The 25,127-nt window shown below is 38.7% G+C and overlaps 1 protein-coding gene across 2 annotated transcripts in view; it reads right to left on the bottom strand.

The window, feature by feature from the left end:
• Nucleotides 1-25,127, bottom strand: part of GOLGB1 (golgin B1) — an 85,955-nt gene that overhangs the window by 25,529 nt on the left and 35,299 nt on the right. For both annotated transcript variants that reach the window (XM_082655172.1, XM_082655173.1), the window contains exons 11-13: nt 10,616-10,730; nt 7,893-7,966; nt 427-5,630 (exon numbers count right to left, since the gene is read on the bottom strand). In XM_082655172.1, the coding sequence (XP_082511298.1) occupies nt 427-5,630; nt 7,893-7,966; nt 10,616-10,730 (5,393 nt within the window). The remainder of the gene's footprint in view (nt 1-426; nt 5,631-7,892; nt 7,967-10,615; nt 10,731-25,127) is intronic.

Raw genomic sequence — 25,127 nt, 5'->3', positions numbered from 1 at the left:
GAAGAAAGTAACTCTAGCAGGCATATGCAGTATGAATTTATGTGGAATATGAGGAAGAGAAAAGAGGAGATCGTTTTAGAGGCTAAGGCAGTAATTTGAGAGTACAATAATATGTACTATGGTAAAAATTCAGACAAGGATAATGGAAATGAGAAGAAAGGAAGAAATCTAAGAGATCTCTCAATAGAAAGATGGGTAGAGAAGCAGATGTAAATTTTTCATGTTAATACAAGTTGTAGCAGAAAGTCATTTGTAAGTCATTTGCAAGAGAGCGAGAGAGACAGAAGTGAGAGGGAATACATCTTCAGGGAGAATTTAAACCAAAATCAGTCCCATAATATTAAAGGGAATAGAAATAGTTTAAATAGAGACTTCCTTTGCCTTCAATTACCTTTGGAAGAGCAAAAAAAGTCATCATTCATTTACCTGGAAATGTTGATCTTCAATTCCTCCATGTGGATGGACATCTGCCTAAGCTGATCCTTTAGAACACTGAAATTCTCTTCTTTAAGTCTAATTTCTTCTTCTTTGGTTTGAATAGCAACACTGAACTTCCTCTCCCATTTCTTGGCTTCATCTATCACCCTGTCCCGATCATCCTGGAGGGAAGACATGCTCTTAGTGAAAGCTGCAAGCTGGGCCACAGTACTATCCAAGTTTTCCTGAAGTTGCTTAACTTCCTTGTCTTTCTTGTTCAAAGTAACCTGAATCTCTCCAAATGTCTCTTCTAAGTGGACTTTTTCTCTATGCAAAGCATCCAGTTTCTCTTGCATATTCTTCTTCTCTTTCAGGTGTTTCTCCTCTACCTGCTCCAGTCTTCGCTCAAGATCTGCATCCTTTTGTTTCATTTGGCTTTTAACTGATTCTTTATTTGACTGAAGCTCCTTTTTCAACTTGAAATTGTCTGCTAGGACCCTTGCTGCTTCACTTTGAGTGTCATCTAGCAGTACTTTGAAGCTAGCTAATTCTGTTTCTGCCTTCTTGCGATGTTCATTGGCTTGAGCCAGATTTTCTTTGGTTATTTCCAAATCTTTTTGGGACTCAGTCTGAACAAATTCTAAGGCCTTAACAGTTCTCTCCAGAGCACTGATTTTCTCTTGGTACCTAATGCAATCCTTCTGCAGCTGCTTTACTTCTTGCTGTTTTTCTTTTAACAGCTCCTGAAGTTCCTTTGCATGACTTTTATTGCCAGGCCCTTTCTGAGCACCTTGTATTTTCTCCATATATTCCTTTCGTATTTCTGATTCCACCTTAGTTTTCTCCTTGACTAACTGCTGCTTTTCTTCTTCCAATTCACTCACACACTTTTTAAGGTTCTGCATTTCAGATTCTAGTAGTTCATTTTTGATTTGGGCATCTGTAACATCCTGATAATAATTCCCAATGCTTCCATTAAGTTCTGCTAATTGATTCATAAGCCTCTCTTCCAAATCATCTTTCTCTTCCTCTGCTGTCTCCTTTAGCTTGGTAACTCTGGCAAGTTCTTCTTGGATTTGCTGATTTAATGAGTTTATTTTGGTTACTTCTTCCTGAAGCATTCTTAGTTCAGCATCCTTAGCTGATATTTGACTCAATAAAGCAGCTCTCTCATTTTCTAAAGTCTGGCTAAATTCCTTGTCTTTCTGCTTGTCCTCCTCTAATTCAGTGATTCTTTCTTTGAGCTGATCCATCTGCTGTAGGTAATTATTAATTTCATCATGTAAGCTGACATTCTCACTTATATCAGGCTTGGCACTGTTCTCTGAATGAATGGATTCTGAATTTTCAGACCTTGGGTTCATACTTGGAGAGCTTTGCTCATGGGCCTCACCTGGAGCAGACTGGGTTGCCTCTTCAGTGACAACCATCCGGTTATCATGTTTCTCAGTGGCCTCCAGGCTAGCTTGTTTGGATACATTACCTTCTATCTGATGCTTTAAATCCTGAACCTCTTCACTTAAAGAGTCCTTCTCCATCATTAAAGCCTCAAACTCCTTAGAAAGGGTTTTATACTCTGTTTGGACCCTTTCTAGTTCCTCCTTCATGTCAGAATTGGAAGAAAGAAGTGCTTCCATACTATCTTTAGATGTACCTCCTGCAGGGTGTACCTCTGCTCTAAGCCTCTCATTCTCTTCTTCCAACTCTAGGATTTTCTGCTGTTTAGATTTAGCAAACTTTCTCATCTTTTCTTTCATCTCCTCCATTTCCTGTTTAGCTTCCTGCAACTGCTTTTCTGTTTCTTTCTTGTTTCCTTCTGTGCTTCTTAACTTGCCGTATAGTTCTTGCTTCTCTTGCCTCACAGTTTCTACCACATGCTGAATCCTTTCTGCCTCATTACTAACATTCTCATAGGACTGCAGAAGAATTTCATATTCCTTTTGTAACTCTTTGTGTTTCTCTTGCCACTCTGTTATTTCTGCAATCTTAGAACATTTCAAAGATTCAATTTCTTTCACTAAGTTTTCCTTGTCTTCAGTAAGACCCTCCAGAGCTAATTTCAGACTTTCACAAGAACCATTGAGACTTTGATTTTCCATTAAAGATATGTCCATTTCTGCAATGAGTTTGTCTCTTTCTTCCTGAAAAAGAGCTAACTTGCCTAAGAATATATCTTTCTCTTTATTTTGAGCAGAAACTTGGTTTTCCACATCTGCCAGAGACTGGGTGAGATGTTCAATGTTATCTCTGGCCAAAGACAACTCCTCTTGGAGACGTTTGTTTTCTTTTAGTACTTCTTTTCGGGAAATAAGGGCAGCTTGCAGTTTCCTCTGTATTTGTTGCTTTGCTTTACTTTCTTCTCCAGTCTCTTCTGGTTTCTGCTTCATTTCACAAAGCTCCACCTGTAACTGCTTTATCTTCTCATCATGTTCTTTGGCTTGCATTTCCAGTTCTGTATGCAGAGCCTTCACTAAATCCTCTTGTTCTGTTATCTCTGTCTGTACTTTAGTAAGGGCTGTTTCCTTCTCACTAAGCTGTCCAGAAAGGTATCTAACTTCTTCTTCTTTTTTGCTTATGAGTTTTTGCAGTTCATCTAGTTCAGGCTGTAATTCTCTTAAATGTTCTAATCCAGTGATTTCTAGTTGACTGCTTTCCAGTTGTTGCCTCAGGCTTTCTGTGTGGGCTTCAGCTTCATGGGACGCTGCCTTCAGACTCTGGATTTCTAAATTCTGTTTATTTATCTGCTCTTGTAACTGAAATACCTCTTCTGATTTTTTAGTCAGCTCACTTATTGTAGAGCTAAGCTTCAACTCTAACTCTTCTTTCTCAGTCTCTATTTCTTTCAGCTGTGTCTTAATCTGGGCAATAGCAGTATTGCCCTGCAGACCATTTGTATTTCCAGGATGAGAAGGCCAGTCTGGGTACAAGTCAGACTCTGAAGCAGGTTGAGCAGGTTGCTGCTCTGTGGCTTTGAATAAAGGTTCTTCTAAACCTTGAGTGGGAGAACCTGGAACCTGCTGGCCACTGCCTGGGAGTTTTCTGTCCGAAGATTCCTTTACTTGAATCTGTAGTTGCCTTAGTTGGTCCCCAATGTTCTCATTTTCCTTGCTTTGCTCATCAAACTGTTCTTGCAAGCGATTATAGTCATCTTTCTGTTGCTTGAGCTCCTCCCGAAGATGTCTTTCTTTCTCCTGTGCCTTTTTTAGAATCACCTTGCGAGAGGTTAATACTTCCTGTAGCTTCTTTTGAAGTTGCTCCTTTTCTTTTTCAAGGTCCACTATTTTTTCTTCCAGTTCTGGTTTCCAGTGTTCTCCACTACCTGCACCAAGTGGACTGATGGCTGCTGCTACTTTTACAGGTGCTGCTGACTCTCCATCACCTGCATCCTTGTTACCTGTGGTTAACTTTTGGATAACTGTTTGGTTTTCAATGATTTCTGCTTGGAGCAGATCTATTTGGTTTGTCTTCTCTTGCAAATTCTGATTCATCTGTTTGACCACAGCCTGTAACTGTTCTTCAGCTGCTGCCTTTTCTTCCAAATCCTTCCTTATCTGCTCTAGTTCCACTTCCTTCTCAGATATTACCTGTTTTAAAGATATTACCATTTCTATTTCTCGGCACTTAGAAGTCATACATTTTTCTGAGTCTTTTTTGCTTTCTTTATCTTCCTCCATTTCCCTCCTCTCACTCTCACTGAGTGGGGTGTCTTTCCTGGGTTCATCTTTCACTTTGGCCAATTCCTCTTCTAATCTACTGACTCTCTGTAGAAGTTCCTTTCTGTTAATAAGAGCAGCCTGGAGCTTTCTTTTTCTCTGCTCACTTTCTTTCTTTACAAGGTCTAATTCATACTGAAGTTCTTCTTTACTTATTAGCCCTACTGGGTTCAGCTCATCATAATTCTGTTTAATGCCAGAAACAGTTTCTTTATCTTCTTCCACCTGCTCTTTTTTGGCCTCTTCAGCTCTGGATAATAAATTCAGCTGTTCTTTAAGAGTCTTAATTTCAACCCCAAGAGAAAACTTCTCTTCATTAAGCTGAACCATTTTCTCCATCATACTAAAGCTGATTTCTGTCACTTGCTGATCCTTCTCCTTGATGGTTTGTTGGAGGATTTCCACATCTTTCTTTTTCTCTAGTAAGAGTTGGTCCATTTTTGCTATTTCAAGTTCCTTCTGTGAAAGAGCCTGTAAAAGTTCTTCCACCTTATTTGAGATATCCCGCTCACGGTCTGCCCCCTCGAGCACTTCACTTTCCTTCTTCTGCAGCTGGCTCTGCAGGCTTTTGATCACTGTACTCTGCTCGGAAAACTGAACCTGCACATCATCAAGTTCGTTCTGTAAAACTTCAATCTTTACATCTTTAGTTTTGGCTTCTATGCTGAGACTGTGGATCTGTTCAGTGAGCAAGTTGTGATGAGCAGTCTGGCTTTCATAGTCAAGTCTTTTTTGCCTTTCTGCTTCTGCAAGGATCACTTCCAGTTGCTGTACCTGAGCCCTCAGTTCCGTTACCACACTAAGTTCCTTCACCTGAGAAAGAAGTTGGTCTCTTTCTTCAGACAAAGCAGTGAATGCACTATTGGTGTTTTCAGCATTTTTCTTAAACTCTTCAATCAGCTGGGTTAGGCTGCCTATTTCCTTAGCTTTCTCATCTAAATTTTTCTCATAGATCTCTTCTGCTTTATGAAGGTTTAGCTCAAGCTCCAAAATTTGACCTTTTAGCCTTTCCAATTCATCCTGGTGATACTGACAAATACCTGATACCACAGAAGGGGATTTATCATCATCATCCTGCTTTGCTGATTTTAATTCCATTCCAGTGTCACTAAAAGATATTTCCTCAGATGTTCTGTGTTGGTATTTAGTGTTCATCTGTTCTTCTTTCTCAGTTGTTGGAAGACCGCTCTCTCCATTTGGCATGGGGGGAAAATGTTGCCCTGTATCTTCAAGCAATACTGTCATTTTAACTGGAGGTATTCCTTCACTCTCTGTCTGTTTCATTTCTTTTTGGTCAGGGACCTCAGGGTCACCGTCTGCCCTTTTGCCTTGAAGCTGCAACTTAAGGAATGCAATCTCCTCTTGGGCTTCTTTCATTTCCAACAATAAAGTGGATAGTTCTTTATGCTTCTGAGAAAATGTGTTCTCCAGGACATCTTGTCCACTTTCCTCAGCAGAAGAGCTGCTCTTGTTGAGCCTGGCAATATCAACCATGCTCATCTGTTTTTAAAAAAAGAAAGAAAAAGCCTCAATCAAATGTTTTATAGAAAAGAGCCTAAGTAGGGACTTCCCTGGTGGTCCAGTGGTTAAGACTCCGCACTCCCAATGCAGGGGGCCCAGGTTCAATCCCTGGTCAGGGAACTAAGATCCCACATACCACAACTAAGCCCTCATGCCACAACTACTGAGCCTGTGCACTCTAGAGCCTGTGCACCGCAACTAGAGAAGCCTGCGTGCTGCAACGAAGACCCAGTGCAGCCAAAATAAATAAATCTCCAATATAAATAAATAATAAATAAATAAATTTATTAGAAAGAAAGAAAGGGAGGGAGGGAGGGAGGGAGGAAGGAAGGAAGGAAGGGAGGGAGGGAGGGAGGGAGGGAGAAAGGAGCCTAAGTAAAAACTGGTATTTTGTACATTTTCCAAAACCTAAAACTTTTCTGTCCAAACCTTCCTAACATAACACTGCTAAATACTTTTAAAATCAGTTTTCCCAACTTGGACCTCTGAGGGCATCCTGTCAATGCTGCACTGAGGTCATGTCATATTCATAACACTTAAGGAAACCTGAGACTCATTTTCTAAATATTCCGCACTTGGGAAACTTTTCCTTCAGATTAAAACTACTTATTTCTCCTAAGAACTGCTTAAAAATAAAAAGGGAAGCAGGAAATGAATTAAATTTTTGTTTCATCCCATGCCAAGGAGGAAGTTAGGGATTCCTTTTCCTAAACTATCTATTGAAATGGGAAGTATTAGATAAGACAGCCATTAACAGACAAATATCAAACAAGTTGATTGAGATAAATTGCCAGGATAAAATAATCAAAAAGGAGTTCTGTTGGGGATTGGGAAGACATTATGGACCTGTTTTACAAAATATTAACCAAGTTACTATTACAAGGATTACTGTGTTAGACTGCTCAATCCACATAAATTATTCTATAATTGTTTTCTTGGGAAACAAAACCAGTGAATCTCATGGCAAATTTAGTATTTTATTAAATGAGTTTGGGGACATGGGTCCAATCCCTGGTCTGGGAAGATCCCATATGCCACAGAAAAACTAAGCCCGTGAGCCACAACTACTGAGCCTGCGCTCCAGAGCCCGCGAGCCACAACTACTGAGCCCACGTGCTGCAACTACTGAAGCTTGTGCACCTAGAACCCGTCCTCCACAATAAGAGAAGCCACCGCAATGAGAAGCCCATGTACCGCAACGAAGAGTAGCCCCCACTCGCCAAAACTAGAGAAAGCCCACGTGCAGCAACGAAGATGCAACACAGCCAAAAATAAATAAATAAATAATTTTTTTAAAAAAAGGAAGTTACATTATTCCCCAAAGCCATTTATGAGTCTATCACTGACTTGCTGATTGGAAGGACAATTAAACACAGTACAGCTAACAGTAATCTTAAATCAGCAGAATATTGAGCAACCATACATTTCTTACAGTAATTTTTAGGTTATAAAAAGCACCATTCTCTGACAATACCCTTTTTAATATAATCCTAAGTGAAACTGTGCCAACTGGGGAAGGGGATTTGGGGAGAGACTAGAGACTTTAACTAATCTCTTCACTGAGAAACTTATCTGAGATGGGCAAAGAAGCTGAAATAAATGATAACCTAGCATGAAAAATGGGTTATCAAATCCCAAGCAAGTGCTACTGTACTTGCGTTGGTTCTGAACAAACAAAAAAATTCCAAATATTTAGAAACAAGTGAGAGTAAAAGATAAATAATAAACATTACAACTCTTAAACCTCACTTTCCAGGTAATGTAATTCTCTATCAACATTAGAAAATTGCAGAAAAGCTTAGGTTTGAAATTACCTCCCTTTGATTGAGCTCATATTCTGATTATTTTAAGAATGCATCGGTCTTCCCTGGTGGCACAGTGGTTAAGAGTCCGCCTGCCAATGCAGGAGACATGGGTTCGAGCCCTGGTCTGGGAAGATTCCACATGCCACGAAGCAACTAAGCCGATGCACCACAGCTACTGAGCCTGCGCCCTAGAGCCCACGAGCCACAACTACTGAGCCTGCACCCTAGAGCCCGCGAGCCACAACTACTATGCCTGGGCACCTAGAGCCTGTGCTCCACAACAAAACAAGCCACCCCAATGAGAAGCCCGCACACCACAACGAAGAGTAGCCCTCACTCACCGCAACTAGAGAAAGTCCACGCATAGCTACGAAGACACAACACAGCCAAAATAAATAAAATAAATCATTAAAAAAAAAAAGAATGCATCACTTACCTCACTGACTTCTCTATCTGCCTCTCCAGTTCTCTTCTGAGCCTCTAGGAGAGTAATCTGAGAGGACAGTTTTTCTGAAAGTCACAAAATAAATATCCTTAGAAGATAAATGTAGAGTGTTTGAAAAAAACAGAGGTATGATTGTGTATGTGGCTATTTGAGATGCATGAAATAACCAAGAGGAAAGAACAGATACAATAGTTTGGGGGAGATAAAACGTTTATTTTATTAAAGAAGTTGCAAAAGAAGATGAGAAGATGAGATATAAGATAGAATGGTACTAGGTGTTAATTATTAACCTGAGTGAAGTATAATAAATAGTGGAAGGCTTTAAAGGGAATAAAAATGCCAGAGCATATGACAAAAAGCAGCTATTTCTGTGGCATAATTTGGGACTTCTAGGGCAATAAATTTAACTTAATTTATCTATAACCCTCTGTATCCATATTATAATGTATTAATATAGCACTTATAATGTCTTCAACATTCTTTCACATATTTTCATAAGGACGTCAAATTTTAGCACTAGAAGGGAGCTATCCAATCTCCTCAATGACCATATGAGGAAACAAAGAAATGCCATGACCTACAGCTAGTTCATAGAGCTGGGATCAGAATTCAGTCTTCTGAGTTCCACCCCATGTTTACAAAGTGTGTATTTAAAAACAGTAGTAGTACCTTGGAGGATAAAAATGTTGAGTATTAATAAGCCCCCAAGAAGTTTATACTCTTTCTGAGAAGTTAAGACAAATATACTAAAGAAACAAACAAAAGAAGCATATTTTTTACACTACATCCAAATGTCTTAACGTGACCTACATGATTTGACCCCACTTATTCTACAAACTCCTCTGCTTGTACTACCCCTTTTTTGCTCACTCTAATCCCAAGAACACTGGCCTTCTTTCTGTCTGCAAACATATCAAATTTATTCATACTTCAGGGTGTTTGCACTGCTCTTCTCTGCTTGGGATTCGATTTGCTCAGCCTCTTTTTGCATGGCTGTCCCCTTTTCATCATTCAGGTATCAAGTGCTCAGAGAGGCCCACCCTAACCACTCTGACGCTACTTTCTTCTTCCCCCAGGCACATGTGCAGTAGCCTGTTCTATTTTTATCCTAATACTTATCACTCCCTGAAAGTTTCTTATGTATATACATGTTTATAGTCTGTCTTGTCCTCTAATATGTTCAGAGCAATATGCTTAGCAACTAAATTAGTGCCTGGTACATAGGAAAGGCACCACAGATATTTGCTGAATGAATGAATGAACATTTATGAAACGAATTCAAGACTGTATATAATATGTTCAGACATTTCACAAGATTATTTGAGGAAGGAGCACAGTGGCAGAAATGGAAGCACAAAAGGTGAGTTTAATAGAACATGACTCATAAAACAAAGGTAACCTATGAGACCAGACCCAAAAACTAATACAGAAAACAAGTCCAGTGACCCCTGCAGGAAAGAACAAAGAGAATGGAACTCACATAAACTCTAAACCACAGTGAGCTACATGAAAGTGACAGGGACTGCTTGCAAAACTACAAAATAAGCATCATGGATAAGATCTCAAAGAAGTATTTTCAGTGGGTTGAATAATGAACTGAATTTGTGGCGTTCTTTCTTTATCAGCAATGGTGGGACTAGTCTAATAAAGGTATACGATCCCTAGTTTATAGCTAAGTGGAACTGTAAGATGGTTAAGTTGGAAATATTGGCTATAGACTTTAGGAAATGGTACAAACTTTATTTGGTATTCATTCTCACTCTTAAAGATAAAGCATGGTAGTCAGTTACTCCAGGATAAAATAGATAAGTAAAACGTTATTAACTAGAAGTTATTAAAACCATAAGGTCCTTATGAAGCAGGTGACAAATGGAAGGAGGTATTATCTTCATTCTTACTAACTCTTCACACACAGTCCAATAGAATAAAGTGCTAAATTTAGTTCAATCAAACAAAACTTTATTCAGCAGTCACTCATTTGCCAGGTATTATTCTAGTTCCTGGTAAAGCAAAAGACGAAAAAAAAAAGGGCCCCTGCCTTTGAAGAGCTTATACTTTATCTCTAAAGAGCTTATAATATAAGACATAAAATTATAAATAGATGATCTTAATACAATGTTAAAAGAATGCAATTTGGAAGCACAAAAATGCATTTAACCCAACTTTGGGAAATTAGGATCGACTTCCTATAAAAGATAATGGCCTAGTTGAGGCCTGAAACATGAGTAAGAATTAGCCAAGCTAAAGAAAAGGGATAAGGTCCTAAGCAGTATATACTATGAGCAAAAGCCAAAATGGTTTCTACCTCTGAACCTTTATTTATACTGATCTCTATTATCTCACCCCACAAATTTATTACTGGAAAAGTCTTTTCTCTCTTTATTTTGGCTATTTAAAAATTCATTGTCTTATTAAGGTCCTATTCAAGCCATACTTCTGAGAAGATTCCTTGGCCACTCCAAAATGAATATAATACAGATCTCCTGCAGCATCTATAGCCCATACTGTAAAATGTTATACTTATGTAAACACTGGTATTGTGCTTAAATTGTTTAATGTGTATTAATCCTAACTTCAATAATTACCAGCCATGCTGTCTAAGATCTTTATTATCATAGAATCAGAGAATCTACATGTTATACATATATAGTGATAAAAGTAGAGGCACTTGTGGGTTAAGAAGTCAGAGAATTATGGTTTTCATTTGTACGTACCATTCTCAGCTTTCAGCTCCTCCAGCTCTACAGAATTAAAGAGCAAGGCTCCCTTTTCATTCTCTAGTTCTACCACTCTCTTCTGCAAAAAGGCAATACTCTCCTCAGTGACTGCCTAAATTGTAGAAAGACAACAAATTAATGATTCTCCAGTACAAAACTCTCATACTAATGTCCAGACAGCTTCTGGCATTTTTGTCTTCTAAAAGTTCTCCAGCCATGAAAATACTTTTAAAATAGCATCTACTTATCTGCCTAGGTAACCTTTAAAGTAATACTTTTCATCTGAAGACAGAAAGAGAAAATCTTTCACACAAATTTGCAATTCATTGGCTTTTGAATTTAAGACTGAAGTCTGGATTACAAAGAGAGAAATTCCAAGTCTACTGCACATGAAAGAAAATTTTCAGAATCCAAAAAACTAAAAGTGCATTATGAGTTCTGGAAAAACTTCAAGTAATGTAATATATGTGTAATTGGAGTCTCCAAAGGAAGGGAGAGGGTCAAAAAAAATATTTGACTAATGAACAGCAGAAAATTTTCCAAATTGATGAAAACTATAAACATAGAGATTCAAAGTCCAAGCAAAAGAAACATGAAGAAAACTATGCAAAGGCACATCATAGCCCAAGTGCTCAAAACCAGTGATAAAATCCTAAAAGCAACCAGGAAAAAAAAAAAAAAGACAAGGATGACAGATTTCTTGTCAAAAACAAAATGCAAGAAAAAAGATAGTAGAGTAATAGCCTTAAAGTACTGAAAGAGAAAAAAAAAACCTATCGATATAGCTTCTCTAGTCAGCTTTTAACAATATCTTTTAAAAACAATGGAGAGATAAAAATGTCTTCGAACATACAAGAGCTATAAGAACCCATCACCAGCAGACTTGCGTGCTCATGACAGTACACCCACATTAAAAGAAGTCCTTTAGGCAGAAGGAAAACAAAACCAGATGGAAATATGAAACTACACTAGAGTTTGGCAAAATTTGGAGCCTTCCACCTGTTTTTGTAAATAAAGTTTTATTTATGGCCTAAAAGCCTAAAATATTTACCATTTGACCCTTTATGGAAAAAGACAGCCAACTCTTGATCTATCCTAAAGAAAAGTACCAGAAATGGTAACTGCAATGGTAGTTAAGATTTATTTTCTTATTATTTGAATCTTCTAAAAGATAAATGACTAAACAAAAATAAAAATTTTTGTTTATAACGTTATATTTTTGTACTTTTTGTTTATAATATATACATAAGTAAAATAATAATAATATAAATCCCAAGAGTGAAGAAATAGAAGTATATAATTGTAAGACTTTTATTCTATACTTGAAGAAGCACAATATTATATGTAGGTAACTGTGATAAAAATGCAGACTATAATCCCTAATGCAGTCACTACCATAAAATAAAAAATTATAGCTAATACGCTGAAAAGGAAGAAAAACAGAGTCATAAAAAATACTCAACCAATTTTTTAAAAGGAAGGAAAAGTAAAAAAGTAAAAGACAACAGTTGGAAAAATGGAAAACAAATAACAAGGTGAGAGACTTAAAACTATATCAACGACAACATTAATGGAAATGGTCTGAACACTCCAAGTAAAAGGCAGAGATTGACATATTGGATAAGAAGTAGGCTCAAACTCTATGCTGCATATAAACTTTAAATATAAAGACAAAAATAAGTTAAAGAGTGAAAAAAGATACACCATGCTAAAACTACACAAAAGAAAAGTGGAATAGCTATATTAATATCAGAAAGAACTACATCTCACAGCAAAGAATGTCACCAGGGATAAGGAAGGTCATTTCATAATATCAATGGGTCACTTAATCAAGAAGACATAAACATCCTAAATGTCTAAGCCCCCAATAACACAGCATGAAAATACATGGTGTAAAAACTGATAGAACTGTAAATAAATCCACAAATATAATATGGGATTTCAATAATTGAGAGGCAGAAAAGCAGCAAGGACATAGTACACTTGAATAAGACTATCAATCAACTTTACATGATTGTCATTTATAGAACATTCCAGCAAACAACAGCAGACTACATATTATTTTCAAGTACATATAGAACATTTACCAAAACAGACAACATTCTGGGCCATAAAACAAGTCTCAATCAATTCTTAAAGAGCCAAGTCATATAAAGTATGTGCTCTGACCACAATGGAATTAAAATAAAAATCAATAACAGAAAGACCTCTAGACATATGACTCCCAAATATTTGGAAACTAAGTAACCCGGGGGCAAAGAAGAAATTAAAAGGGAAATTAGTATTGTGAACTGAATGAAAATGAAAATACAACAGAACTTGTGAGACACTGCTGAAGTAGATTTTTTGGGGGGAATTTATAATGCAAAATGTCTATATTAGAAATAAGAAAGGTGTCAAACTAATGGCCTCAGCTTTCACCTTAAGAAGCTAAGAAATGAGGATATCAAATCCAAAGTAAACAGAAGAAAGGAAATAATAAAGATCAAAGTAGAAATCAATAAAATAGAAAACAAGGCAGAACCAATGAACTCAAAGCTGGTTTTTAGATCAGTAAAGTTAATAAACCTCTGGACAGTCTAACCTGTGTAAGAAAGAAAACACAAATTACCAATATCAGAAATGGGAGAGGTAACATCACTACAGATTCTATACATATTAAAACAATAATTATAGACTATTATGAATAACTTTATATAAATTTGCCTACAAATTTGACACTTTATATGGACAAATCCCCTAAAAGATATAAAACACCAAAGCTCACTCAAGAAGAAATAGATAACCTAAACAGCCAAATAGTTATGAAACAAATAGAATTTTTAGCAAGTGAATTCAAGAAAGTATAAGGATAATATATCACTACCGAGTGAGGTTTACCCCTGGAACTCTCATACACTTCTGCTGGGAATAGAAAATGGTAACACCACTTTGGAAAACTGCCAAGGTCTTAAAACCTCCCATATGATCCAGACACTTCACTTCTAGGTATTTACTGAGAGTAAAGAAAGCACAGGTCCAAACAAAGATTTGTAAAAGAATATTCATAGAAGCTTTATTTGTAATAGCCAAAAATTGTCAACAATCCAAGTTTGTCCATCAACAAGTAAATGGATAAACAAATTGTGGTAGGTACAATATCCTCAACAATACAAAGGAATGAATTCTTGCTGCATACAATAGGATGAATATCAAAATAAGTATGCTGAGTGAGAGAACCAGGAAAGAAAAAGAGCACATATAATTTATTAAAAATACAAACTAATCTATAATGACAGAAAGAAGATAAGTGGTTGCCTGGGTAGTGGGAGATGTGAGAGAAAAATTAAAAGGGGGCATGAGAAACTTTGGGGGGGTGATGAATATGTTCATTTTCTTGATAATGGTGATGGCTTCATGCATGTCAAAACTTATCAAGTTGTACACTTTATAAGTATGCAGGGGGCTTCCCTGGTGGCGCAGTGGTTGAGAGTCTGCCTGCCAATGCAGAGGACACGTGTTCGTGCCCCAGTCCGGGAAGATCCCACATGCCATGGAGCGGCTAGGCCCGTGAGCCATGGCCGCTGAGCCTGTGTGTCCAGAGCCTGTGCTCTGCAACGGGAGAGGCCACAACAGTGAGAGGCCCGCGTACCGCAAAAAAAAAAAAAAAAGTATGCAGGATTTCCCTGGTGGTGCAGTGGTTGAGTCCGCCTGCCAATGCAGGGGACACGGGTTCGATCCCTGATCCGAGAAGATTCCACATGCCATGGAGCAACTAAGCCTGTGCGCCACAACTACTGAGACTGTGCTCTTGAGCCCGTGTGCCACAACTATTGAAGCTTGCATGCCTAGAGCCTGTACTCTGCAACCAAGAGAAGCCACTGCAATGAGAAGCCTGGGCACCACAACAAAGTGTAGTCCCCACCTGCCACAACCAGAGAAAGCCTGAGTGGAGCAACGAAAACCCAACGCAGCCAAAAACAAATAAATAAATAAACAAACAAATAAATAAATAAATAAACTCTTTAAAAAAAATCAGTCTAGTTTCAAGAGTTGGAAGGCAACCTGATGACTAAGACGAGATGTTAGGCTTCTGGTTTTAAAGATGGAAGAACAACCAGGAACCAAGGGTGTAAGTAATACAGCTCTAGTCACTGGAAAAAATGAGGAAATGAATTCTTCCCTAAAGCCTCCTTCCCTGCAGCTCAGCTGATATCATGACTTTTGGCCAGTGAAACCAATTTTGATTTCTGATCTCTAGAATTCGAGGAATCTCATAACTTTCTGTTTAGAAGAACAACTAAATCATCCCAATGAAGAAATAGCAATCAAAACACCAGCCAACCCATAAGAGAAGGGCATGTGATTATGTCAGCAAACTCAAGTCATCCTACTCCTGGCGCCAGAATTGAGTTGAAAAAGCCTCCAGATAATTCCAACTCTCAGCTTTCAAGTCAACTCCAGTCTTTGATTCTCCTACAGAAGGCTCCAGACTTCAGGGAGAAAAGAGCCATCCTCATCATTCATTCCTCTCCAAATCTCTGGAACACAGAATTGAAAAGAAAAGAAATCCAGAATTTTATGCCTCCCTCTTTGTTCTTTCTCAGGACTGCTTGGCTATTCCAGATCTTGCAAGGACTTCCATTATTATGTTGAATAGGAGTGATGAGAGTGGGCACCTTTGTCTAGTTCCTGATCTTAGAGGAAAAGCTTTCAGCCTTTCACCATTGAGTATGATGTTAGCTGTGGGCTTGTTGTATATGGCCTTTATTACATTAAGCTACATTTGTCTATGTCTAATTTGTTAAGAACTTATTATTATGAATAGATATTAAATTTTGTCAAATGCTAAAAAAAACAGTCAAGTTTCAACAACTAGACAAAAATCAGTCAAATATAATTTGAATAATACTATGATTCAAGTGATATTTATAAAATGTTACAGCCAGTAACTACAGAATATACATTTTTTACAAGTGCACAAGCTACATTCACCAAGACACCCCATATGCTATGTCATAAAACAAATTTCTATAAATTTCAAAGCACTGAAATCATATAGAACGTATTACCTGATCATAATGAAATTAATTAGAAATCAATAATAATATCTAGAAATAAAACCAAATATCTGGATATTAAATAACACACTTCTAAATAATCCATGATCAAAGAAGAAATCATAAGGAGAATTAGAAAACTCTTCAAAAACTGAATGATAACAACACAACATATCAAACCACGTGCTTAAGAGGGAATTGTGTAACTTTAAATGTTTAAATGAGAAAAGAAGATCTGAAGTGTTTGACATAAAGTTACACCTTAAGAAGTTAGAAACAGAAGAGCAAAGTAAACCCAAATAAATAGAAATACCAAAGAACAAAAATCAATAAACGTGAAAACAGACCAGCATTAGAGAAAACTGACAAGGCCAAAAGTTGGTTCTTTGAAAAGATTTTTTTTAAAAGTCAAATAATTTCTAGTTTAAAGTCTCATCAAGAAAATGAAGCACAAAGTGGGGAGATGTCGGCCAAACAGTAGAAACTTGCAGATCGAAGATGAAAAAGTTCTGAAGATCTAACACCCAACATTGTGATTATAGTTAACAATAATGTATTATATAGTTCAAAGTTGCTAAGAGACTAGATCTTAAATGTTCTCATCACAAAAAAGAAATTGTAATTATGTGTCATGATGGAGGTGTTAGCTAATGTTATGGTGGTAACCCTATTGCAATATATACATGTATCAAATCAACAAGTTGTACACCTTAAACTTACACAATGTTATATGTCAATTATATCTTAATTAAAAAAAAACAATAGGGATTGGGGTAGGGGTGGGTATCACTACAGAGCGTACAAGCATTAAAAGGATAAAAAAGGGAATACTATAACCAACGTTATAACAAAAATTTGACATCTTCAATGAAACGGACAGAACAAAACAAAACTAAAATCCAACTGGCACAAGATGAAAAAGAAAATCTTATTAGTCTTATATCTGTAAAAGAAATTCAATTCATTATCAACTCCAGACCCAGATAGTTTCACTGGTGAATTCTTTCAAATTCTTGAGAAATAATACCAATTTTACACAAACTCTCAAATAAAAGGGAACACTCCCCAACTCATTTTTTTTATGCCATAATAACCCTAATACCAAAATCTGACAAAGTACTATAAAACAAAGGAAAATCTTCATGACCAAAACAAAGACCAATATCCTTCATAAGTACAGATACAAAAATGCTTCCCAAAATAGTAGTAAATCAAATTCAGTAATATATATAAAGGATAATACTTTATGACCAAGTTGGGTTTATCCTAACAAAACAAGGTTGGTTTAATAGTCAAAAATTAAAGTAATGTACCATATGAACAGAAGAAAACCCATATGATCATTTCAATAAATGCAGATAAGGCATTTGGCAAAATTTAATACGAATTCTTACCAAATTAAGAATAGAAGGTAAAGTCCTCAATCTGATAAAAAAGATTAATGAAAACTTGAAACTAGTAACACAGCTAATGGTAAAATATGAAATACTTTCCCCTAAGATCAGGCAAAATGCAAGAAGGCCCAGTCTTACCACTTCTATTAAACAGTGTTATGAAGGTCCTAGCCATTGCATGAAAAAGAAATAAGGGCATAAAGATTAGCAAGGAGTAAGTAAAACTTGCCTTTATTTGAAGATGACATGATTGTTTATGTAGAAAATCCTAAAGAATCTACAGAATGAGCCTAGAATTAATAAAATAAATATCAAGTTCACATAAGCAAAATTCAATTATATACTTACATAAAAGTGCAAACAGTTGGAAAGGTGAAATTAGAATAAATTCCACCTACAACAGCATTAAAAAATATGAACTATGGGCTTCCCTGGTGGCGCAGTGGTTGAGAGTCCGCCTGCCGATGCAGGGGACATGGGTTTGTGCCCCGGTCCGGGAAGATCCCACATGCCGCGGAGCGGCTGGGCCCGTGAGCCATGGCCGCTGAGCCTGCGCGCCCGGGGCCTGTGCTCCGCAACGGGAGAGGCCACAACAGTGAGAGGCCCGCGTACCGCAAAAAAAAAAAAAAAAAAAAAGAACTATTTCAGAATAAATTTTAAAATGTGCACAACTCCTCCAACCAAAACTATAAACCATTGCTGAAAGAAATTAAAGAAGATCTTAATAAGTGAAGAGATATACTATACTCATGGATTGAAAAGTTCAGTAGTATTAAGATGTCAATTCTCCCTAAAGTGATCTATAGATTCAACACAATGCCAATTCAAAATCCCATCCAGCTTCTTCTTTTTTTCAAATAGAATTTGAGATAGTTGATTGTATAATTTCTGTAGAAATGCAAAGAACTTAGAATAATCAAGGCAATCTTGAAAAGAACAACAAAGTCAGAGGACTTATACTACCTGACTTCAAGACTAACTACAAACTACAGTAATGAAAACAATGTGATATAGGCAGGAGTAGCAAGCAAAGGAACTTATCACTTGTTCTCACTCCGCCCTGCTGTAGCAGGGGCCCCAATAAAGCCTTGCCTGAATTTCTTGTCTGGCCTCTAATCAATTTCTACTGATTGGGGAAGGCCAAGAACCCTGATCAGTATCAGATTTACAGTGCTCAGTGTGGGGCAGTTGTCCTCTTCCAGGGAGAGGATCTGGGCACCTCCAGGACCACTGAATGCAGCTTCCCTGTGGGTGACAAGTAGCCACCTGAACCTCTTGTTTCAGTGTCACCACGTTTGGGGGGTCCCTCTCCTGAGATGGCCATGCTGGACGACTGAGCGGGCCTGGGGATTCTGGTGGCTCCCCGCAATGAGACATCTATCTCCATCAAGGAGGCCCGGGTGGTCCTTGACATAGCAGGTAAGAAAATCAATTTTTTAAGTGATAATGGAGTCACTTACTCTGTCCTGATCTCTCACACTGGGCCTCCTTCCTCCAAAAGCTGTACTGTGACTGGTGTTGATGGAAAGTCTCACACTCGTTACTTCACTGGGCCTCTCACTTGCCTATTTGAACAGTGTTTGATCTCGTGCCTTTTAAGTTGGGCCTGAGTGTCCTATCCCATTACTGGGGAGAGACCTTCTGGGCTCCCTTGGAGCCATATTACAGTTAGGAGGCCCGAAGCAGCCCCTTATCTTGATTCTGACTAAGACAAATCAACTGGAAGAACAAGGGCCTATTCCCAGCCATATTCTACACACAGTAAACCCTGCAGTTTGGGACAAAGGAATCCCTGGGAAGGCTATAAATGTTCAACCTGTAAAAATTAGCCTTAAGCCAGAAGTCGCTTATTCTAACAAGAGACAGTACCCCATAAAGTTGGAAGCAAAAAAAGGTTTGCAACCCCTCATCCATAAATTTTTAAGACGTGGCCTCTTAGTGCTCTGTCAGTCTCCATACAGTACCCCTATTCTGCCAGTTGTTAAGCCAAATAGGGAATATCGAATAGTACAAGACCTTAGAGGAGTAAATGATGCAGTGGTCCCTATACATCCCCTTGTGGCCAATCCTTATATTAGTCTAGATTCCTGGAGTGCTTGACCTCAGGGATGCCTTCTTTTGCATCCCAGCATCTCTCATCTCAGTATCTGTTTGCCTTTTAGTAGACTAACCCCCACTCAGGTCAAATGCAATAATATACCTGGACAGTATTGCTTCAGGGGTTTCAGGACAGCCCACACTTGTTCACCCAGGCCCTAAGAAAAGAACTAAGGGAGGGACCTTCCTGGTGGCACAGTGGTTAAGAATCTGCCTGCCAATGCACAGGACACGGGTTCAAGGCCTGGTCAGGGAAGACGCCACATGCCATGGAGCAACTAAGCCTGTGCGCCACAACTACTAAGCCTGTACTCTAGGGCCCGCAAGCCACAACTACCGAGCCCATGTGCCACAACTACTGAAGCCTGTGCACCTAGAGCCCGTGCTCCACAACAAGAGAAGCCACCACAATGAGAAGCCCGCGCACCGCAACAAAGAGTCGCTCCAGCTCGCCACAACTAGAGAAAGCATGCGCACAGCAATGAAGACCCAACGCAGCCAAAAATATAAATAAATAAATAAATAAATAAATAAATAAATTTATTAAAAAAAAAAAAAACTAAGGGAAATACATCTAAAAGAAGGGGCCAGTCTACAGTATGTAGATGACATATTAATACATAGTTCCCACCATGGAGGCCTCAGATCAGAATACCATTTAAGTCCTTAATTTCCTTGGGACCCAGGGTTACAGGATCTTTCAGAAAAAAGCACAAATCTCAAAGTAACAAGTTAAATATCTGGGATATATTATAAACCCTGGAAGCAGACAGCTATCTCTAGATAGAAAAGAAGCTATATTAGAATTAAGCGCCCCAAAGACCAAAAAAAAAATCCTTGTACTTTCTTAGGCATGACAGGATTTTGCGGAATTTGGATTCCAGGATTCAGACTAATGGCTAAGCCTCTATATGAAGCCACTAAAGGCCCAGATACAGAGCCATTACTTTGGACTGGGGAACAAGAAAGGGCTCTTAATAAGATCAAACAGACCCTCACCAAAGCTTTTGCTCTGGGTCTCCCCAATTTAAAAAAGCCATTTATCTTGTATATAGCTGAAAAACAGGGGACAGCTATGGGAGTCCTTGTACAAAAGCTAGGAGAAGTTCCTCAACCTATAGGCTATTTTTCCAAACAACTAGATTCCATGGCCCAAGGTTGACATGGCTGCTTCCGGGCCGGTAGCTGCCACTGCTTTATTAGTGGAAGAAGCTAACAAGCTTACCTTTGGACAGCCGCTGGAAGTCCAGACCCCTCATCAAGTACAAAAGATTCTGGAAATTAAAGGCCACCATTAGCTAAGTGGAGGCTGCCTTACTAAGTAGCAGGCTTTACTCCTTGACTCCCCAGAACTAACCCTCAAAACTTGCCACACCCTCAATCTGGCTACTCTAATCCTGGCTGAAGGCCCAGAACTAACACATTCCTGCCTTGAAACCCCTAACTAGGTTTATGCCTGTAGGCCTGATCAGACCAGACCAGGCCACAGAAAACTCTGAGGAAGAATGGTTTACTGATGGCAGTAGTTTCATTAAAGATGGAGTCAGGAGGGCAGAGTATGCTACTGTGAGCACTTATAGTGTTATATAAGCAAAATCTTTGCCACCTAACACTTCAGCCCAGAGGGCTGAGCTAATAGCCCTAACCTGAGTCTTAACGTTGGGGGAAGGAAAATTATAAATATATATACAGACTCAAAATATGCCTTCCGGGCTTCCCTGGTGGCGCAGTGGTTAAGAATCCGCCTGCCAGTGCAGGGGACATGGGTTCAAGCCCTGGTCCGGGAAGATCCCACATGCCGCGAAGCAGCTAAGCCCGTGCGCCACAACTACTGAGCTTGCACTCTAGATCCCGCGAGCCACAACTACTGAGCCCACATGCCACAACTACTGAAGCCTGCGCGCCTAGAGCCCGTGCTCCGCAACAAGAGAAGCCACCACAATGAGAAGCCCGCGCACTGTAACGAAGAGTAGCCCCCGCTCGCCGCAACTAGAGAAAGCCTGTGAGCAGCAATGAAGACCCAATGCAGCCAAAAATAAATAAATAAAATGAATAAATTTTAAATATATATATATATGCCTTCCTTGTTTTACATGCCCATGCAGCTAATCTGGAAAGAAAGAGGACTTTTAAATGCAAAAAATTCCACTGTAACATATGGGGCTGAGATATTACAACTCATAGAAGTGCTCAAAAATCAACACTAGTAGAAGTCATTCACTGCTGTGGGCACCAAAAGGAAAATTCTCAGATTACCTAAGAGAACAGGGCACATCAGGAGGCAAAGAAAACAGCCCTGATGCCCGTACCGGGTAGAAACCAACATTGAGAATATCTGACAACAAACCACCTGGTTTCAGCAGACAATTAACCACCAATCCTCACTATTCAATATGGGCAGGGAAACTGAAAACTGGTTCTCCAGTTTGTTCTCTTGGATACCACAAGGTATCAAAAGCTTTCTGGGGCTTCCCTGGTGGCGCAGTGGTTGAGAGTCTGCCTGCCGATGCAGGGGACACGGGTTCGTGCCCTGGTCTGGGAAGATCCACATGCTGCGGAGCGGCTAGGCCCGTGAGCCACGGCCCCTGAGCCTGCGCGTCCGGAGCCTGTGCTCCGCCACAGGAGAGGCCACAACAGTGAGAGGCCCGCGTACCGCAAAAAAAATAAAAAGCTTTCTGGCAGGAGGTTTTTGTTTTCTCATAACCCTTTTCTTTTCAGTCATACTGATTTAGACTATATTTTGTCTAGTACTCTGTTGTCTTCCCTATTGTTGTAAACCTGTGACTAAGACTTTTCAGTCCAAAAAGGAGACCTGGGACCAACCCAGACCTTCCATTCTAAAAATAGAGAAACATGTTGAACTTTAACCCCGCAATTAACAAAAATATACACCCAAACAGAATGGCTTCTTGGCAGGGGTGACACTGCTTCCCCTGTCAGGTCAACAGTTAAGGAAGCCCTCCCAAAGTAACCTGGTTCCTTCCCTTCCTAGGCCCTTTAATGGCTATTGTTGTTTTTCTCCTTTATAGCCCTTGTTTGTTTAACCTTTTGATTGAGTTTGTGTCTTCTAGGCTCTGACAATTTGAAGTAAGGCTCATGATGGCTCAAGGAATTCAGCCCATTCCAGCAGAAAATGGCCCAGGTCCTTGGGACAGTCAGCAAGAGACTTCTACACCTCTAGGGTCTAGGGTCTGTGGCCCCTGTCCCCTTATGCAGGAAGAAGTTTCAGAAGAAGAGATCTTCGGTCCCTTACCCCTTAAGAATAAGGGTGTAGAGTCTCTCAGCAGGGGATGAGATAGGCTGGGACCTAGGACCCTTTCCTGCAGTGCTGCAGTGCTGCAGTGCTTGCACCTGGACAAACATCTCCTCGAGCAACAAAATACAAAGAAACTATATGGGACTAAAAATAACTGCATGCATGTGCAGTTGGAGCAAATTCTGGGCCCAAAAGATACAAAGAGACCAAAAACACCCAACTGCCACTTTTGAAGAGCTTGGAGCAAAAACAGGGTATTGGGAGCAAAAGCAGGGTACTGAGCATATGCTACAACACCACCTTAGGGGTGGGCAAACCACCTAAGCCACCCCTCCAGCAAGACCCCTGGACACACCCCTACCCTCACTCCATATAAGGAACAAGCTCGCCTCCCCTCAGGGAGCCAGCCAGCAAGGGAACCTGTTACTTGTTCTCACTTCCCCCTGTTGCCCCAATAAAGCCTTGACCGAAAAAAAATATGATACAGGCCTAAGAATTGGCTAGACTTGACTGGAAAGCTCATAGACTAGAAAGCTCATAAATAGACCTATTAATCATTTGTTTTCAACAAAGGTACCAAAGCAATCCAAAGAGGAAAGTAAACTCTTTTCAAGAAATGGTGCAGAGACAACTGGATATCCATATAGGGAAAAAAATAAAACTTGACCCTTATCTTACACCACACACAAAAATTTACTGAGGTTCAGAGACTTAACTGTGAAAGCTAAAACTATATAGCTTGTGGAAGAAAACATAAGAGAATATCTTCATGACTTGGGGTTAAGCAAAGGTTTCACACACAGGACAAAGAAAATTATAACCAGAAAAAAAATGATAAATATGATAAATAATAGACTTTATCAAAATTTTAAATGTCTGCTAATTAAAGAACATCATGAAGAAAATGGATAAGAAGCAAGCCACGGGGACTTCCCTTGTGCTGCAGTGGATAAGACTCCACGCTCCCAATGCAGGGGGCCCAGGTTCGATCCCTGGTCAGGGAACTAGATCCCAAATGAATGCTGCAAATAAGAGTTCGCATGCCACAACTAAGGAGCCAGTGAGCTGCAACTAAGGAGTCCACGAGCTGCAACTAAGGAGCCCACCTGCTGCAACTAAGACCCAGTGGAATCAAATAAATAAATATTAAAAAAGAAATTCTACTTTTAATAAAAAAAATTCAATATGTGATTTTCAATTTAAAAAAATTAAAAAAGAAAAAGAAGCAAGACACAGCATGGGAGAAAATATTTACCAAACGTGCCTGATAATAAATTGGCATTCAGGATGTATAAAGAATTACTACAACTTGATAAATAGGCAAAAAACTCAATTTTTAAAATGAGGAAATGACATGAACAGATACTTCACCAAAAGAAGATATACAAATGTCCAAGAATCTCAAGTAAACATGTTCAACGTCATTTGTCATTGGGGAGATGCAAATTGAAACCACACTGACCTACCACTACACACCCATTAAAATGGCTAAAATTTTAAAATTGATAATACCAAATCTTAGAGAAGATGCAGAGCAACTAGAACTCTCATATATTTTAGGTGAGAGTATAAACAATATAATCACTTTGGAAGAAGATCTGGCATTTCCCTATAAAGCTAAATATATTCTTACTCTATGGCCTAGAAATTCCTCAACTAGCATTTAATGAAGACAAATGAAAACATATGTCCACACAAATACTTGTACAAGAATGTCCATAGCAGCTTAATTCATAATACCCAAAGCATAAAAAGACCAGTTATCCATCAAAAGGAAATTATAGCACAGTCATGCAAAAGGAAAATACAGTGTATTCATAAAATGGAATACTTCTCAGCAATATAAAAGAATAAATTATGATACATACGATAATATAAATGAATCTCAAAATATGCTGAGTGAAAGAAGTTTTCTACAAAATAACACAAATGTACGATTACATTTATAGGATATAAAACATGCAAAATTAATCTACGGTAAAAATATAGAACATTGGTTCATCTCTGGAGGGGAGTAATGCGGTTGACTGCAAAAGGGTACTTTGTAGGGTGATATATCTTGATAGGGATTTGGGTAACGCATTTGACAATACTCAATGAATGGTACACTTAATACCTGTACATTTCATGTTTTGTAACTCTCACTTCAAAAGAAAAAGAACTATAAACAAATATTAAAATCTAGTCAATGATATGCATGCCGAAATATTTAGAGAAAAATTTACTGATGTCTACAACTTACTGTGAAATGTACAAAAAATTAAGATGAATTGGTAGATGGATAAATGGATAGATATATGATAAAGCAAACATAGTAAATATTAATAGAATCTAAATGGTGAGTATGCAGGTGTTCACCATAAAATTCTTTGAATTTTTGTTTTTATTTATTTTTTGGGTTTTTTTGACATCTTTATTGGAGTATAATTGCTTTACAATAGTGTGTTAGTTTCTGCTTTTTAACAAAGTGAATCAACTATACATATACATATATGCCCATATCTCCTCCCTCTTGTGTCTCCCCCCAACCCTCCCCATCCCACCCTTCTAGGTGGTCACAAAGCACCGAGATGATCTCCCTGTGCTATGAGGCTGCTTCCCACTAGCTATCTATTTTACATTTGGTAGTGTATATATGTCCATGCCACTCTCTCACTTCTTCCCAGTTTACCCTTCCCCCTTCCCATGTCCTCAAGTCTATTCTCTTCCTGTCCTGCCCCTAC

This window comes from Grampus griseus (genome assembly GCF_964374135.1).
Source record: "Grampus griseus genome assembly, chromosome: 5".
Lineage (NCBI taxonomy): Eukaryota > Metazoa > Chordata > Mammalia > Artiodactyla > Delphinidae > Grampus > Grampus griseus.
This window is presented reverse-complemented; position numbering and strand designations above follow the sequence as displayed.